Here is a 19757-nt window from a genome sequence, read left to right on the forward strand (position 1 = left end):
TATCAGTTTCTGTTACTAAAATGGAAACTGCCTGACCAGACAGTAAGCAGAGGTTGTGGTGTTTGCTGAACTCTCTTCATAATGGATAGCTGTAGTAGTTTCACAGGAACTTTATTCACAAGGGGTGAGATACACTGGACAAACAAGGGTTTAAAATCAGTGGTAAAAAACCTGCTAGTGAATGCACAAAATCCAGTCATCTTTGCCTAAGGCTAACATTTCTGAATAGGCAATCATGTCATATAAACATATATGAGTATCTGTCTTTCCTAAAGATATTTGTGTAGTCTAGATACGGATCCCAGTGATAGTTGAATTATTAAAGTACCACTTTGGGATGTGTGTGTACATGAATTCAGTAAAAACTCACCCCATAACCTGGAATTCCTGACTCTCCTTCAGGCCCCATTCCTCCTGGGTGTCCCTGTTAAATGCAACACTCAGTGAGAGAAAAATGAACTCTTTTGTAAAGTGTTACAACAATGTCAACTTTATAAAGTCACCACTTGGAAAAATCTTCAAATATTGCCATTTGACATATACACAACTTTCTTGTTGGGTCCAACTTAATTTACTAAATAATAATGGGCTTTTCCCTGTTCTGTGGAAAAAATTATTGACGTTTTCAGTCCTAATATTATAATCCTTGTGCATAATTAAGATATATAAGGATCTGAGCTTTCAGAGGTATGGAACTCTGCCTGTAAATGCTAGTATGCCAAGAGAAGCTGGGGGTGATCATCACCTTAGGAAGCTGAGTCCTTCTCTTGAATATATTGGCCATTAGATAGTTAACTTTACTTCTGCACTTCCTGTGTTCAGGAACACACTGCTGCTTTCAGTGGTCACAGGATTGGGCCCTGAATCACTGAGACAGGCATGCTGCCTCTCTGGATGTGTCTGTGCATCTGTCATGCAGTGTGGAACAAGCTTTGGGAGCTTATTATGGAAACAAACTTAATTCAGTTGACTTTGGATGAGATTCCCATTTAACAGAGTGTCAATCTTCATCCAAAATGCTTTGTTTCAGCCATGGCTGAATATGGCATGTTATAGCAAACCCCACGATTTCTATTTTTGGAACTGGGAAGGTTTAATAAATAACCATAGCAGTGAGGTTATATGTGAAGGGTGGGGCATGAGTATTCCATGGAGTGCTCTGCCATCCCACTCCTCTGACTGTCAGAGGACCAAAGCTTAAGACAACTCCTTTCAGATCCATGCCCCAGGTTTCTGCCTGGAAAGGTGCACAGGTCTTGTTCTGATGCTGAAAGACCATGGGACACACAGGATGGGAAGGACACTCCCTGCTACCTCAAAACTATTTCTATGTGCTACAGCTGTGACTTGCCTCTTTCCATGAAGAAACATGATTCTGCTAAAACAGAAACACATAGACTCTTAAGTAAGCATGTTCTGTACCAACCATGGGACCTCGAGTTCCTCTTGAACCTTTGGGACCAATTTCTCCAGCTTGGCCAGATTCACCAGCAGGTCCAATTTCTCCCGGAGGGCCAAGCTGCCCCTTTTCCCCCTGTTGGTGTTATTGTATTCAAAATAACAAGAAATTGACACTACATTTCAAAATGTGATTTATGCTTAATCAAAGTGTGTAATTTAATAGTATTATTTAATAGGTATTACGTTTACTGTATGTCATTTACTGTAGTTATTAGAACACTGAACCCAGAAGTCTGCAGTATTAAAGAAGTCTCTGCTGAAGCCTTATTATTGTTTTGTTTTAGCCAAAGCTTAGCAATTTTTAATAGAAGCAGAAACTCTTCTGAGTTTCAAAAGCACATTCTGATACAAATCTAAATTTCCTAAGGTTCTGAATGTTATTAATTGCAGAATTATGACAACTCTAATTGCTATGGCTAGCAAGAAAAAAATTGGCTTGAAGCATGACATAAAACAGGGATAGTTTTGGTTCAGTGGAATTTAGTAATGTAAATTTGAGTTTCAGATAAAAGCAAGGGAACTGGGGAAGATGAAAAATACTACCTTCTTTCCTAAACGGCCCCTCTGACCTGGATTTCCTGGTGTTCCTTCTGGGCCCTATAGATTTATTAGAGAAAGAAAAAGAAATGATTGAGAAAGGCCTGGAAACATGTTTAAACTGTGCTTCAAACTGGATAAATAAGTAGGCTTTTGCAATGCAGAGAAGTGGGAGAAAAAATGTCATTAAATGTGGCTGTGTGCAAGTTAGTAGGACTGTTTCAAGTTAGAGCAGAACAAGTGGGTAAGTAGCAGGGATCACTTATCAAACTAGTGGAAATGCACTAAAAATAGAGGAGAAAAAAACCCCAATAAATCTTTTATACTCTGTCCACACAGAATAATTCTGTCCACACAGAAAATATTACTTTGGGAATAAAATTCCTTCAAGACAAACACCGTTTTTAAAAGAAATACAATACAAAGCCAGAGGAAAAGTAAGAAAACCTTGAGGCTGTCAAGCGTGAAGAGCAGGGCCCTGATGCAAACTGCTGGGGAGCAGATACCTAACTCAGTAAGTGCTGGTGCCTACCACTGCCCACCTCTTAGTGACAGCATAACTGTGTGTGCTGCCTGCTGATGAAGGGTACTGTGGAGCTACAGCCCCTCTGCCCTCCAGATCACTTGAAAACTGACTTTACCAAAGGGCTAAATGTGTCCACTGCTCACTGGTTTCAATTTACCCAAAAGCTGTATGAGTTAGAGGAGGTAATTTAGCTCTAAAGGGAGGCATATTTTGGGCCACTGTGGTGATAAACCAGGGTAAACATAGTTTAAACAGATTTGCGAAGATTATTTTTTCCTTTGTAAGCTGTTGTTTAAGGAAAATATGCTATTACTCTCACTCTCAATGAAACACTCAGACAATTGGATATAGGAAACTGATTTCCATGATTAGACTAGGATATTATGATCTGTCTGCATCCCTAGAAGGAGGTCAACTCAAAACTGCCATGTGAGTACTCCCAGATGCCAGGGAGGATGAGTGGGGAGGAAGGTAGCTTTGCAGCTACCTTTGGAACATGCGGAACAGAAACTTGAAAAATCCCCCACTAACCACATCCTCCCAAACGCTGGATTTCCAGACCTGCCCGTCTCACTGAGCCACAGAAGCACTGCTGAGGTTGTTTATTGTACACAAGTATAATCACACACAGTGTAGATATGCTGGGGCTGAGCTGTTTACAATAATTTCAATGTATGAAACTTTCATACTTTCAAGTGTCTTCAGAATTGCCAACTCAGAACAGGAAGTTAGTCGTATAGTTCTTTCAGAAACAAAACTTGCTCTGAAGCACATTGTGCTACAGCAGTTCACTGTGAAGAACCCAGGACTAAAGACATCAGACTAACACTGATGCTTAGAGGACAGTGCTCACAGCCATTAACAACTGGTCCTCTAATGTTTACTCAGACTCCAACATTGCATAAGAGCTACACAGAAAGCAGTCAGAGGACTGCAAATGAGCACATCATGGTTTTTGTTTAGGGGATCTGGTGTCTGACTTGAGGCTACAATACTTGCTTCAGCAACTGTGCTCCAAAATACTAGTTTGCATTAAGAAGTTACATACAAGTTAATAGACGGATTTTAGCTGCTAGGAGTGATGCCAGAACAAACACACAACTGATCTAATAATGTTGACAATGAAAGAGAGATCTGAAGTGAGAGACTTCAGGTTGTGTGGTATGTGTGTCTGGATGACAGGTCATGAGGAATCTCTATGTGCTAAGAGATCACAGATTTAAGACAGGAAAAGCATTTGTCTCCTCTCTCTACCAATCCTGAAAAGCTATAACACATAGAAAGCTTATTTCAAGACTGTCATGTCTAATTACATTGAAAATCAGAAAATTAAAAAATAAAGGAAGCAAGCAAAATTAAATGTGCTTAGAAAAAGCAAGTGACCAAAAAGTCCCCTTCAGCCTGAAAACACTTACAGGAATGCCCATAATGCCAGGTTCACCAGGTGGCCCAGCAATTCCTGGTAACCCCATCTCGCCTTTTTCACCACCTTCTCCAACAAGTCCCTGGTCTCCAGGGTCTCCCTAAAACAAAGCAAAAAAAACCAAAGCTTAGTCAATCTGCTGCTACAGAATTACTCATTCATGAGAAAAGTGAATTCTGAATCTTTGGGTTTGACAAAAAACACGCTAAAACTGCTGTCTCTCATATTCAGATCAGGCTCTAAGTTAGGGTAAAGCCCTTTCTATCTCATTCATACACTCCTTCAGCCACATTTTGCCCCATCTGTGACTAAGTATCTGAGGTTGTTCTCTATTACACCCCCTGTCCTGGCACCTGCCACAGTCCCTGGCACAGCACTGATCTAATTCAGGGAGCAGAGCAGCCTTGGGCTTACTCTCTCCAGCATTTTAGTCACTATAGAAACAAGCTCACTTAAGTCAGCTTCTTAAAACCTTAAGTATTCACTTCTCCATCTTGTATTTCTTTGTCAATCTATTGCAGCCCTTGTAGGGTAGATATGTACCCAAAACACACATGAAAGCCTATAATATACAGGATATCCTATGTTAAAATAAAGATGCACTCAGCTGGGCTCTGTTGACCTGGTGAAATGGGATAAAAAAGGAGATCTGGCTTCTTAAGCTAACTTCTTTACATCCGCTACAAAAACTTAATATACCTTTGGGCCATCTTTTCCTTGAACACCATCTTCTCCTGGAGGTCCTGGTTCACCCTTATAGAAATGAAGAGTAGAAAACAAAGTTATTGACTAAATTTCTCGACATAGAAGTATTGCCTTGGAAGAACTCATACTAGTTGTACACGTGATCATTGTTTTTTGTCCAACTCCTTTGTTGCTGTTACAGTTTATTTATCTTCAGTGCCACAGCCCATGAATCTCTAACACAAGAAAATGTAAAAGATGAACAGTACTGGAAAAATGAGGCAGTGCTATGCCCATATAACACTGGAGACTTAGACAATGACACTGAGAATTTTTTGCTTCATAGTATACAAAATGTAATTACAGCAACCTCAGAAGTATACCTATTCTGCCCTGAAACTTCCATGTTTATGTGGATAACTACTATATTGCTATATTTAGTGACTCAGTTCAGGGCCATGAAAAACTCATTATTTACCATCAGTATCAGCACCATGGCATTCTAGAATATTTGCTTTTCTCAGGTAAAGACACTGGTAACTTGCAAATATGTGCTGCCCTATAACTAATAACACAGTATTTCACACTTAGTGGTATAACTAAGTCCAGAATACCCACTGTGGACCATTATCATGAATTTCTCCTCTTCAAGGACAGGTAGAATTATGGAATGCACCTCCTGGGCAGGAGGAAAAGATGACAGCAAGGAGCTAATGGAACAAGAGAGCTCATTGGTAAGACTCAAGTTGAAAGGATATAGTTTATACACTCTTTTGAAAGCATCCTGGATAAAGTCTGCACAGAAAGAATAAGCAGGGGCACACGGGCTTGGTAAAATCAAGTGCGGAAGCATCAGAAGCAAATCAGATGTTTTAGATGGCAGTACAGAGAGACACCCTACTCTGATGTGACTATAATGTTCTCATTATCTCACCTAGACAGGGTATCCATATACAGAGTTATTGTGTGCTGTCAACTGAACAGCTGGGTTGGACCCCCTTGGATTTACCTTCAAAGCACTAATTCATGTCTCAGTGATAGATAGAGAATCATAGAACCATTAAGGCTGGAAAAGGTCTCCAAGATCACGGAGTCCAAATTTTGACCAAAAGACATGAGACACTTAAAAATATTTCGACATTATAATCACAGAATCACACAGAACCAGCAAGGTTGACAGAGACCTTCAACATCATAATGTCTAACCATCAGCCTAGAACCACCTTAAGCACTCCTAAACCATATCCCCAGATGCCACATCCAGATGTCTCTTGAACACTTCTACAGATGGTGACCCCACCACCTCCTTGGGCAACTTATTCCAATGCCTAACCACTCTTTCAGTGAAAATTCTTTTTCTAATATCCCATCTGAACCTCTCCTGGTACAGCTTAAGGCCCTTTCCTCTCATCCTTTCACTTGAGACAGAAGAGAGCAATGAGCTCTCTCTTGAGAGCTCATTTCCTCGGGCTAAACAAACCCAGCTCTCTCAGCTGCTTCTTCCAAGTCTTGTACTTCACCAGCTCTGTTGCTTTTCTCTCTTGCTTCAGCACCTCTCTGTCCTTTTTGAAAACAGAGGCCCAGAAATGGACACAGCACCCCAGGTGTGGCCTCACTAGTGCCAAGAACAGCAAAACAATCACTACCCTAATCCTGCTGGCCACACTATTTCTGATACAGGTCAGGATGCCACTGGCCTTCTTGGCCACCTGGGCACAGTGTTGGCTCATATCCAGCTGGCTGTCAAACAGCACTCCCAAATCTGTTTCTGCTGAACAAGCCACTCTTCCCCAATCAATACACTTTTTAACTTGCTAAAATACGCTTAAAAAAAAAAAAAAAAGGTATCAGAAAATAGCCTCTTATTGAATTCATCTGATAAATCCTGCATTTCATTTGTAACATACTCTCCTGTTTTGGAAGAAGATTTGCATACATTGCTTACCCTTAAACCTTGATCGCCTGGTTCTCCAGACTTCCCAGCAGGTCCAATGTCTCCCTTAGAATATCACAAGAAAAATCATTAGATTTTAAAGATCAGTACTCCTAACAATGACAGAGTTTACAAATAATGCAGTCACCATGACAATAACAATATTTCTTAATAGTTCATTTCCTGTGTCACTACTTGGCTAATGAATCAGGTCCCTCTGATTTGCTTTTATGCAAATATCAAAATTTAAACAGCACAAGAGAGAATAATTTTAGCATTTACCTTCGCGCCTGGTTCCCCCTGTAGACCAGCTTCTCCTTCAGGGCCAGGAGGTCCCTGTATGGTACAAGAGTTATTGTTGCACATGATCGCTAATAATAATTTTGCAAGAACTAAACAGTACAGCCAAAATTGAAGTAGAAGAATGACATAAGACACTGGGAAAGACGCATGTCTGAAAAACCAAATCAAGACAACACAGTTCTTTGTTCCTTCTAGAGCCTAACAGAAGAAAAGAAAGGAGGGAATAGGAGGAGTTCAGGAAATACACTGTGGGTCAGAAACATATTGAAGACTCAGCAGTACACTAAGCCTGCACCTTTGATCATATTGGTAGGCTGAGCAAACATCTATCCTTTGTAAATCTAACTGACAACTTCATCACTGTTTGGGCTTGGAGCCAAGCAGATACAGCCTTTGGAGAACAAAGCCCTTTTTGGAGGCTTCAGCCCTTAATGAGTTAATGGTATCAGACTGCTTCTTGTAAAGTTTACATATAAACCTTTTTTTAATAGTCAGAAGATTGGATTTTGAGTGACTGACGAAGCACGTTCTTTTGAATAAGCCAAATCCCTTCTGTATTAAGTGAGCTTATCCCTCAGGTACTTCATTACAAATGTGGCTAATTCATTCTGTCACATTTCTTTCAATGAGATATTAAAAACAAAGCAAAAAACAGAAGCAGAAATTAGCAAGAAGGCTGTCTGCAGCTGCTTTTCTTCATCTATAATTTGCAAGGACATATGATTAATGCTGTTTTACTATCTAGCTGCAAGGAAAACATTCACCTTCTATGTCAAGATGTCATGAATGTATGCTCAAAGACAATATTCTCAATAGAAAAAGCTATTTATTTTAGAAGTTTTTTTGGAACAGCTTTAAGTAAGAGTGTCTCAGTAGCTCATGGTATTTAATTCAGCTGCAGGCAATAAAAAATAAATTTCTAAACATATTGTCCAGGCTTAGTCAGTTGTTTGAGAGTTTTTAGTTGCTATATAAATGATTAAAAGCTCACCTCAAAACCCATTTCTCCAATAGGGCCAGCATCCCCCGGTTGTCCTCTTGGACCCTGGCATTAAACAAAATTTTGGATGCATCATTCAAATACCAATAAATTACATAGTATAGTCTTCAATTTGTCCCTTCGTAACTCTTCCAACTGGCATAAAGAACTGTATTTCATCATCTTTCCTCCTGAGTCCAGCAGTGTATTTCAGTCCCACGATGGCATACAGTCCCAAAGGCCTCACTGCCAACCGTAACACACTGAAATAACAAATCTCAAATAATAGCACAGATGTCCTTTCTTTTAGACCAAAAATAAATTATTATCTGAACTAAGCTCTTCTCTTGACTAACTGAGACTTTGTTTAATTAAGGTTTGTTAGACTGTCTGGTTTGCTTTGTGGAAAAGCCTACAGTCTGGTGAGGAATTAACTGAAAAAAACTACTGTGTGCTTCACCATGGGTTTAGCAGCATTTGTGCAGAACAGTCACTGAGGCTTGAGCTTTTTTGGTAATATTTGTAATTATACCAAGAGCATTTTATTATAAGCCTTACATGTAAGTAATAAATTTACTTCAATAACACATATAGGGATTGTTTCCCAAAGCAGCATGTTTGAATTCTCTGCACATGTAGGATCCGGGATTTCAGAGTAGGATTTGTGTGCTGGGGGTAGAAGTTGCCCGTAACCTGCTTACAGCTGATTCTACAGCCACTATGAATGTATGTCCAGACAAATCAGCCCTCTGGATGTAATTGGTCTTAAACTCTAAGGAAGTTCATATCCATTTACCACTTTGGGACTTATCTGTGTTTAAATACATTCAAAATTCAAAACATTTTGTTGATCTATTATTCTCATTCAAGAGAAAGATGCTGCTGCCTGTATTTATGATAGAAGCCTTTTAAACAAATATTTACTTTAGTTTGTTTCACTTCCTCTTACAGACTATGCATGTAGTTTTGCTCCTCCAGTAGTGACAATGAGAGTATTTTCTTCCCTTGTAACGACAACATAAATTGTATATGACTTACAGAATTTCAGTATATGCATATATTTGACCTCATAACTTAAGTATGAACAACTAAAACTGCAGTTAACCTCCCACTGAGAACTCTCTTAGTCCCAAAGTAAGTTCATTGATTTTCATTTGCAGCAACTCCATGGAATTCCACTAGGCAAGTATCACCAAGTTTAAGTTTGATTCACAAGTCAAGTATTTCTTCACATTACCATGGAGATAAGGTTGCTGGATTGGTGCTTTATCCTTCCCCTGAGAGTTTCAGAAGCCAAAAATATGTAGCAGTATAGGGACTCCTTTTAACCATTAACATCAAGTAATTTCCAAAGGATTTGACTGTAAAGTCTGACAGGTAGATAAAGTTTGAGTGCAATTTAGATCAAGCCCGTTACTAAAAATAGTTCTAAATTTTTTACATTTCTCTGCTCCTTCACCAACAATTAAGGATTTTCTGCTCTGTGCAGAACTCATGAAAGGGCCAGAGAAACTCAGCAGCTGGCTTTCATGTAGTGACCAGCCGACAGAAGATGAAATCAAGCTGCTTGGATAGGCAGTTGGGGAAAAAGAGCCACGCATTTTGTTTCGCAACATCTTCCGTCATTTTATCACTTCTTTCTAACTCCACAGACCATTTTGTGAAGATATTGTACTCTTTTAGCCCTTGATAGAAATGGTATCCTGTTCAGAGGATAAATTTTTCTTGCTTTCAACACTAAATTTATATAGTTTCTATGATGACAAGCACAACAGAATTGTAGGCTGCTCAAGAGTAGATCACTTACTTCAGATAAGGTAGATGGTCATTCTAGAGATCAGAAAATGGCAAGAATTTGACAAACAAACCTTGCATTATAAGTCTCTCAGATGGTGCAACAGGAAGAGACAATAAATGATCCAATAAAGGAATCCAATAATAACGATTACAAAATACAATTTCTGTGAAACATTTTGCCACTCCTACAAGTTGGCAGCTCAAGTTAAATAGGCAATTGTATACTGTAGAAAATTTACCAAAATAATTGTTGGTGTTTTTCTAGACCCCAAAATGTGCAATGATCTGCTGTAACCATGTCAGCCTATGGATTAGTAGAAATAATATTAGAAAAAAATAATAAATACTAAAATTAATAAAATTTATATCAGCAGTTCTGATCTTTCAAGATTTAAATTAACTATGTACCATTTATTGTGCAAAATTGTTTTCCAGATGCAATGAAAATAAAGTTTTGTCAGCTCTGTCAGATTTCTATAATATGGAATGGCAGCCTTCTCCCAGGTCCCACTAAGACAGCACACATGGTTTCACTGTATTTATATAATCTGATTTACTCCCAGAGATGGTGCTGCAATACTATTCCTACCATGGCTGTATCTTAGAGCACATTTCATATTTTTACTGCAGATTCTGCATGATCTTCTGTAGCAATGTCAGCCACATCAAAGTGAGCACAGCTTTGACATAGCAACAAGAATCCATCCAGCAGAGGAATGTCTGAGGTTTATTATAGCAGTCTCTTTTTTCTTTAAAATTTAACCTGCCAAATAGACGAGGTTCCTGAGTTCCTGAATAACTATCCTAATATTTGCCTAAAAAAAAATCACTAATATCTTTACATAATACATAAAGATGTCTACCACACTGTGGTGTAAATCCACATAATATTGTGGTCCAGATTCTGTCATGCTCTCTTATATTGTGCATCCCTTACTACACTGCTTCCCAATACAACTAACAGGTCCCCTTATGAGCAAGTTATGCTAAGCAAGGGAGGCAGACTTGAGTTCTGCAGTTTTGGAACAATTGCCCCATAATTCCTTCCTAACCACAGCTGGCAATACTGAATCTTGGTAAAAGAGAGCTTGAATTGCCAGGGAGTTCATGTAATACATGGAAAAAACTTTTAAGCAGGCATAAGGATCGACTTACTGGCTCTCCCATTGGTCCCCTGTCTCCTGTGGTTCCGGGAGGCCCAAGCAAACCCTGGAAGATTAAAATAAAAATAAAAAAAAAAATCAGTGGAAGCAAGCTGTTTCATATTATGTGAACAGCTACTTCCTTTTATTTCTGCTCACACAATAACTTACACAGGAACATCCAAGAAATATATGCAGCTTTTTTTTCTGGTTGACATGCATTGAGACATCACTAGGTCCTGTGGCAGGTGAGGCCACCCTGGATAAATTCTGCCTCAGTTTCTTTTACATACATGGATCTCAGCTGACCCAACATTTACCAGGGCCTCATCATTCCCCTTATAGCCACGTGGTGTTTGGGTGGGCAAACTGCCCTACAAGCTGTATTTGAGACAATCAGTAAGGTTCACAGCCCACTTTTCTCTCAGTTCAACCTTTCTCATGGCATTTCTGTCTCTCTTCTAGAAACTGTAGCTAAAAGAGTTCTAGAGCAGTATCTTGTATTTTGCAATAAATGTACTATTCTACATAATTTCATTTTAATGAGGTTTTGCTTCGTTCATTTCTGTACATCTATACACATTTAAAAGTTCTAATGAGTGAAGAGGAAATGAAACCCATTGTATCAAAGATGAGAAGCAACAAGCTCCTAAATCTGAGCAGAAAAAGCAAGAGAAGTATAGAGACAACCAACATTTTGAGTCTCAACTGCAGCACAAAATCACCACCATTACTATTTTGTTTCTGTTTTCCTGTTTCCTTCTTTGCTGAAAATCCAGTGCAGTTTGGACTGACTGGTATCCTGCTTTGTAAAAGCCTCAAATAGAACACACTAGATTTCCATTGAAAGAAGCCCTAAAAGGTGGAGTTTTCCCCTATCTATGTGATATATATTTTACATATTTGTACATTTAACCCTACAATGACAGCACAAATCTAACCTAAAATCTATCAAAGAATTATTTTTCTATGCACAATGACTTTTGTACTTAAAACTACAATAAAACTAAAAAAAAAAAAAAAAGGAAGCCCAAAAAACTTCTAAGACCCCACATTGGCCATTTCTTCTGCTGCAATTTGCTATCATATTGTATTCTGTGGATCATCATCCATGAAAACACTGGTCTTATAGCGGACTAGACCATGTCAAACTTGCTCTCACTTCTGATTCTTTGTATGATTAAATGCAAATTGTACTACCAGAGTTTTCCAGCTGCTCTGAAGCAGATGAACCTCGTCATATCTGAGTGTCAAACAAAGTAGGAGATTTTATGGGTGTTTTTTGGTAGAAGTACTAGTTAATTTCATACTTACAAGTGCACCCTGATCTCCCCTTTCTCCTGGATTTCCAGCTTTACCCTAGTCAAAGAGAAATATCAAAAGATAATGCTGGTTTTAGCTGATTTCCAAACACAGCTCAGAAATTAGTAGTTTCTGTGTTAAAGATTACTACAAAGATTGGTGTCGATACTTACAATGAGCCCAGGAACTCCTTTCTTTCCAGGATCACCTCTTTCTCCCTGATAAATAACCAAAAATGCGTGAATTCTGTGTGCATTTGCTAGATAGACCAAATATAGTTCTGTCAGTTTAAATGCTGGGTAACTGCAGAAAGTGCAGATTCAGGCTTAGATGGGCTCATACCACAATAAGGAAGTACCCGGAAAAGACAGAAATTTGCAAATCTCTGGATTTGCAAATCTCTGGATTAAATGCAACTCTATGGTTTCTGCCATGCTGGGTTGGTTCTTTGTTTGTTTTCTTTTATCTGTTATGTTCTACCTCAGTGTTTTGTACAGTATTGAGTAATGCAAGCACTCACCTTAATGCCTTCTGTTCCCAGTTCTCCCGGAGGACCATCTGGACCTCTTGGCCCCTGAATTGAACAAGTGATTTGGAATTCTAATTATGCATTACTTTTGGTTATCATCAAGGAGATGCTACATAAACTTTAGGAGAGGGGAAACATTTCTGTAGCATGAAAACCAATTTTTGTACGTTAAGTGTTAAATAAAGCTTTGAAGAATAAAATAAGTTTCTGGTTGGCTGAACTATGAATTTAAGAAGAAAGATTTTTTGAAAAGTACGTAGACAAAATGTTCAGAGTCTCTGTTGGAGCCAGCTTGCAGCCTGTTATTTTCTGCTCTCTTTGTCATCCACTTTGTATGCATGCAACAGACACATATTTAGAAGAATTTAGATGAGCACTGTTTATACGGAATGCTTGATTTTTAGCATAAGTTGTACATGCAAAAATCAATCTTGCTAGTAAGACTCCAAAACAAGTAGATAAAGTTCTTTCGTTAGTAAACTGGTTTGAGGCAAGATTAAAAGAAATTTATAGTTGTGAATTGCTCTATTGATAAAATAAAATGTCTTTTGTAAATTAATTTTTTATAACCAATAGATGAACAAAGATAACCTGTTATATTTTTGTAGCATAATACAGCAAAAATTATTGCCAAAATATTCAGAAATTATTATTTAATATTGCAAATAAATATCCATTTCTTACGAGCAAATGAAAAATCCTTAAATAGGTCATATGCAAAATGGAAAAGAATATTTTATCCATGCTGACTTGGAAGGTTATTTCCATAATTCTAAAAAAACCCATGACTGTTTAGCTACGGAACATTAAATTAAAACCAGTTAATAACAACTTAAAACCAATGACCACTTCAAAGGAAGAGCTAGATAAGTATCAAGACAGTGCCAAGCTCTTTACAGCAGTATGTAGTGGGAGGATGGGACATAACAGCTTTCTTGGTGACATGTGGGCTGGGCTGGCATCAGAGGGAACTAGTACACTACTATGGCAGTGCCTAGAGGAAAATAAACTATGTTTTTATGGTGCATTTCGGAGTTGTAGAGAACCTGACATCTTGGGTCATGGTTATAGTGTAGGGCATGCAATCATGACTGATTTTCAGAGAGTTGCAATAGGGACTTGAGAAATGACTGTTGGAAGCATGTCTGAATTAATTTAGATTAGTTTCCCTGCAAAAATATCTGTGACTTCCATATCTTTCTTGAATATTTTGAGAAAAAACATACCAGAATTTTGTTCTCTCTGACTTGGATTTACTGATCCATGTCAAAACCTCTGTCAGAACATCCAATTCTCTCTGGAGTAAAAGTAAAAATGGCTGACTGGTAACTCAGGAACAGCGTATATCCAGAATCATTTAGGCTTCTCTCCTGAAATGGAAACCTCTCAAGAACAGGCCTTTCCTGTGAGCTGATATATGATTACAGCCCCGGCAGAGCAGAAATACCCCATGAGAACTCATCTGTCAGTATTTCACCACTGCTACTTCTGGTCAGCATGAGAGATCACAAACCATAAGAAAAGGAAATAGAGGAGGCAGGAAAAGCTGTCTGAATACTTTAGTTACCTCTGTAGTTTGGGACACAGTTTTTGTGAAGCAACCCTTGGATTTGCCTGTCTTTTCTTGTTTTGGTGTAAGCCAGGACTGAAGGTTTACTGTCATATGCTATGTAGGCACTTCTCTTTTTTGGGGGTTGACATGGAGAATATTAGAAAATGGCATCAATTTAGTCTCACTTCTTTTGAACAATTTAGATAAAATTTGGCTATTGATATACTACCAAGCACACTGGACACTTGTTTCACATAACCCTGAAATGCACAGTTTTCTAGGTTCTATATTCCTTGCTGTGAGAAGCAGGAAAGATCTCTCTCATTAAAATTAAGCACTGATGTCCTTAGGTAATTGAGGTCCTTCATGCCAGTACAGACTGAGGCAAAGGCAATCCTACCAGCTGCTAGAGACGTAAGTTGCTGTTGCCTGAGCCCAGATTTATGGCCAGTCACTAAGTTATTTATCTGTGTTTTCAAAAATAAATTTCATGAGCTGAATTTCAGGAAAGTAAGAGCAGAAAAATTACTGTTTTGATCTTTGAAACACTGAACCTGAAGAATAGTAACTGCTAAGAATTTTAGTATCTTTTGGAAATTTTACTTAGGTGTCACTCATGAAATGAACCTCATGATACAGGATCTCTTCCTCTCAAAGTTACAGTTGTATTAGTCCAAGATTATAGTATGAACTAAAAGCAGAACCAATCTCTAACGTTGTGGTTTAGCTCACACACTATCAAGTATGACTTTTTGTTGTTCCTGTAACAATGTCTTCATGGTTGCTTACACTGCCAGTCTTCCTGACTAATGTATTTCTTCCTTCTGGTCATAGAGAGAAATTCCTTCTCTTACATACAGATATTCCCATCTCCAGAGTATCACTCTGCCACTGAAATATCTATAAAATTGTGTTCTCCCTCTCTGTTTTCATGAGATTAACACTAAAAAATGAAGTGTGTGTCGCAAAAGGACCCAGCCTTCTACACAATTCCAGCTAAGTGCATCAAATCTCAAGCGTGAGCTGAGGAAGCTCTGTGCTATTACTAGGCTCAGTGGCATATTCCCTCAAATCCCTTGAGAGAGAGAGACTCCATAGACTCCCAGACAGCCTGCCGTCAGCTGGCCAGAACTCCTAAGTGTGCTACAGAGTGAACAGCTGGATACTCTCACACAGAAGTAAGGCTGCTGGGCAATCTTGGATGCAAACACATTGCTGAAAGGGCCAGAATTTATGAAGTGAAGGAATTCTACTCTGTGACAGTGCAGAAGTAGAGGGTCAGTGCTTCTTAGGCTTCCCACAGATTCCAGCTGCAAAGACGGGATACGTTCTAGTTTCCGCACACAATGAAGGGGAATTTCCATATGCTTCCATTTAACTTCTGCATGTGACTGTGGTATGCATTTTTCCAAGTCCTGCCACACAGAGCTCAGGGTTCTGACATTTCTCTCTCTCTGAATCCAGTGATGAAAAGCCCCAGGTTTCAAGGCACCTCAGATATTTGTCTTATGTGAGATTCCACTTTGGGTCTGATATTTTGACCTTGAGAGCAGGGAAAATTCTCAGTGGCTTCAGTGGGAGCCTATTGTCAGAGCCTGAAGATCTGGGTCTGCTCTGAGACCCTCTTTCATAAAACTTTACCTGTCATGCTGGATAGAGGCAAAAGGCATAAACCATGACCTTCAAAGGAAGCAACTGTACATGGGTTATATATCAGATTCATATTTGCAACACACTACCCTCTGTTCTAAATAACGTGGAAGATAAATATTGCTTACCCTTCTTCCCTTAGGTCCCTGCAGCCCTGATGGTCCTCGTGCCCCTGAAGGTCCCTACGTATCAAACAAACTCATTACTCTTTGTCTTCTAAACACAGATTTCTGAAAAGCTCGTGCACCGTGAGCAACAATCAATGCAGTGAATGCAAATCAATCACTTTCACTCACAGTTCAAATTCAATTCACAACTTACCTAGAAAAATCTAAATAAGTGACTCTATGTAACTTTGTCCTGATTAAAAATTGTGATGTCACTGTTGGATTAACTACTTCTGTCTATATCCCAAAATTTCTACAGGATACTTGTATTTCAGCAACGTTATGTTGAAAACCATGAAAATTAAAAGGTTCAGTTTTTATCTGTACTGAAGACTCATAGTACACAAATTATAGCAATTATACACAGAAAATTTGAATATAATTCTTTTGATTAACAAGGAAACCAAAGTAATGATAATGACTTTCAATTATACTTTTAATTATACTAGGCATCAATGAATTAAGAAAATATTATGCAATTATTAACCATCCTTAAAAATTCTACTCCCCTACTTGTCTCAACTGAGTGATTTTTAAATGGATGAGTAAATGATATAATCACTTTTCCTGACTCTCATGGATCATCCTGATGAAGAGCAGGTGAACAGACTTTGTGTCTGGATGGGTAAATGTTCATGACAGTTTTACAGACTGCAGTACAAATTAGAAACCATTCTTAGCTTCAGCAGATCAAAAGGACAATTTGAAAAAGGTACATTTTATGTCAAACCAAAGCACCATTCTATACCTACAGGTAATCCCTCTGGCCCCACAGGTCCAGGGCCTCCTGGGGGTCCTGGATAGCCCTAGAATTATAATAAACATAGAAAAAAAGAACACTTTTATCAAAATTGTTTTTATAACAACAGTAACAAATCCAGTTATTTACCTGAAAAACTGGAGCTAAGTTAATAACACATTTAATTTTGCAAAATTTATTACCAAATTTTGTTTAAAAACTAGATACTTACTTGGATATATCCCAATAATCATTAAAACAACCTAAGTAGTTTTCCCACACACAAGCACTAGTTGGCAGGGATGTACTGAAACAAAAAATGCTGAGTTCTAAATGAATTTCAAAATCCTCTCATGAAGGTTGTGACAGTGGGAACAGAAAATGGACACATCCTGGTGTGGGTGGAACTGGCCAAGACCAAATGCCAAGAACAACTCTTGTCTGAGGAGTGTGATGACTTACTACTGGGAAAGGTTCTCACTGCTGTGACTTAAGTGGATTTACATGTGTCAATAAGCATTAGTAACAGCTGAAAAAAAAAGCAGTTTATTAGACTGGATACTATATTAATAAATCCTCATTTATTAATCTCCCTAATAATTTTTTTTTTGGATTGGAAGCAGCTGGCTGAAGACAAATCTAAATTAGATAGATTTAACAAAGCACAGAAAGCTTCAAAAATCGATGGCTCCGCATGGATCATTAAGTTGCCTGCAGCCTGATGGTACTTTATCCCTTCCTTGCCAGTGGATGCCCAAAGACTAATAACTGCAATTATTCAGTAATAATATCCATTTCCATGACAAGAACATCACCCACTGCACCATGCTCAGGCCCACACGTGCAGTTTCTGTGTAAGGCCACTAAGATTTCATCCCTCACCAGTGTCAGTTGGCACAGGATGCAGTACATTGCGCATAAACTCCCTGTCATCTCCTTGTAGTGAAATTTTTAAGTGCTCTCTATACATTCTGGAGCCCTCACAGTGCTTGCAAGCAAACACAGACCCAAGCCCTAAGCCCTTTTCATTGAGAACTTCCACATGGATGTGACAATGGGCACATATGTGCACTCTCTCACTTCTGTACCCCAACACACTACCACGGCAGTGGCCTCTGGGCTGGGCAATGCTGCATGAAGTGCTGCACAATGATTTAGGATGAGTGCTGTTGTTGCCACAGGTGTGGCACTCAGGAGCTGTTAAGGGTACTGCTGGGCAGTAGAATTAGAGGTAATGCTAGTTACAAGTCTATCTAATAGAACAATCTGAGGTACCCCAGTTTACACAGGAGATGGTTGTTTTACTTTCCCTCCTTTTAATTTATGTGAGGCTGCTTACGTAATAAAATTCAGTGTGACTGAGCAGATTGCTTTGCAATATCACTTTGCCACAGATGGGATAAAGCTGTTAAATGGAACTTTGTAAGAACTATGCATCATAAATACTACTCTTTCCCAAAAGGCTTGCACTGTCAGAAGGATGAGAATTTATTACTGTTTTGAAGAGTAAAGTATCTTTATAAGTAACGTAATTATGGATTCTACGTTACTTGTAACTTACCATGACACCTTTTTCTCCAGGAGGACCTACTGGTCCTGGACTGCCCCGTTCTCCCTTTAGTATTAAAAAAAAAAAAAATTACAATGAATGTTCCTTGACTTGTTCCACATCCACTGAGTATACCTGGCAGTGCACAACACTGTTGGTTCAGGAACTGCCCTTCATAAACAGTACAGAGACCTTTTTTAACTTTTTATTTTTTCCAGTTTCTGCACTCCTTCCTCCTACAAGCCCATCCATATTCTGAAAAGATTACAAAACTGAGTTTCTCTGTCTTCCCTTTCCCTAGAAGACCGAAGCAGAGATTTGGTAGTACATCAGTCTCTGAGAACAGCTGCTAGCAGATCCGTTTTTTCTCTCTGTTGGGTGCAACATATTAGTTATGTCCCTTAATCTATAAAATTCAGGAGAGCGTAGAGAAAAGAAAATTTTCTTCCTCTCTCCCTCCTTTTTTCAGTATGTGTTAGGAAAGCACAGATCTAAAGCAAAGCCAGACCTTCAGCAGCTGCAAAAGCAACTGGAGTAGGGGACACAGGAAAGGTCTCTCTCTTGTCTTACATACTTAGCTTTTAATCATGTAACATCCACCCTAAATATCAGACTTCTTAGCTGCAGATTATTCTCCAAAGATTACACTTTTATTGCATACAGTGCACACGACACAGTGAAAACACTACATTTTATCTTGTGTACTGTAATTATGCTGGATGTTTGTCTTTTAAATCCACATAGCATGTTTACCTTGTACTATTTAATCCATAAAAGAGGAACACAATAAATTCCACAAAAGTAGCATAGCAGTGGCAACAATTACTGCACCATGAAGAAGCTTCCTTCCATTTGCTGATGATGAATCAATTAGTCTTTTCCCTCCTAACTGAACTAGCAGAAGTATCACAAGGTAATGTTTATTGGGCCAATGTAATTATAAAGAACAAGAATCCTTTGACATGGAAGGATGATATTATGATTAAAACCATATGAGACTTGTCTAAATTTTAGTTTTAACAAGCAGTGCTTTCCACTGATGTATTCCCTTTCATGGATTATATAAATTATAATCAGATTTTCATGAAAATTCTAATATTTTATTTAGACTTTCTCAGTAAAATATCTAAATAGCAGACACCAGTCTAGGTGAAAAATTCAGCCCTGCAGGGAGGAAATACAAACAGCACTGGATCATTCTGACAAACAATTATGTTTTTATCATAATTGAAGCTGACATGCAGTCCAGTAATAGTTTCCTGTTTTTCAGTTTTAAAATACTTCACCTAAATAAAACCATGTTAAATATGCTTAAGTTATTTATACTGCTCTAGTCACATTAAGTCTGCCAAACTTTGCTTTCCTAAACACAACTGTTATTGCACGGCAGACAAAACTAACAGTCTTATCTTTTTTAGTCAATTAATGCATACAGCCAAGTTTTACCTTTCTACTTTTGCCTTCATTATGTAGCAGTGCAAAAT

At 38.5% G+C, this 19757-nt stretch overlaps 1 protein-coding gene across 1 annotated transcript in view; it reads right to left on the reverse strand.

The window, feature by feature from the left end:
- Positions 1-19757, reverse strand: part of COL24A1 (collagen type XXIV alpha 1 chain) — a 128432-nt gene that overhangs the window by 25765 nt on the left and 82910 nt on the right. The window contains exons 26-40 of the mRNA XM_027882935.1: positions 18286-18339; positions 16738-16791; positions 15947-16000; positions 12608-12661; positions 12261-12305; positions 12100-12144; positions 10799-10852; positions 7859-7912; positions 6847-6900; positions 6577-6630; positions 4647-4700; positions 3940-4047; positions 2005-2058; positions 1427-1534; positions 371-424 (exon numbers count right to left, since the gene is read on the reverse strand). Of these exons, the coding sequence (XP_027738736.1) occupies positions 371-424; positions 1427-1534; positions 2005-2058; positions 3940-4047; positions 4647-4700; positions 6577-6630; positions 6847-6900; positions 7859-7912; positions 10799-10852; positions 12100-12144; positions 12261-12305; positions 12608-12661; positions 15947-16000; positions 16738-16791; positions 18286-18339 (900 nt within the window). The remainder of the gene's footprint in view (positions 1-370; positions 425-1426; positions 1535-2004; positions 2059-3939; positions 4048-4646; positions 4701-6576; positions 6631-6846; positions 6901-7858; positions 7913-10798; positions 10853-12099; positions 12145-12260; positions 12306-12607; positions 12662-15946; positions 16001-16737; positions 16792-18285; positions 18340-19757) is intronic.

The sequence above is a fragment of the Empidonax traillii genome, unplaced genomic scaffold, assembly GCF_003031625.1.
Source record: "Empidonax traillii isolate 1590-97213 ecotype Southwest subspecies unplaced genomic scaffold, ASM303162v1 scaffold114:size1751661, whole genome shotgun sequence".
NCBI classification, from domain to species: Eukaryota; Metazoa; Chordata; class Aves; order Passeriformes; family Tyrannidae; genus Empidonax; species Empidonax traillii.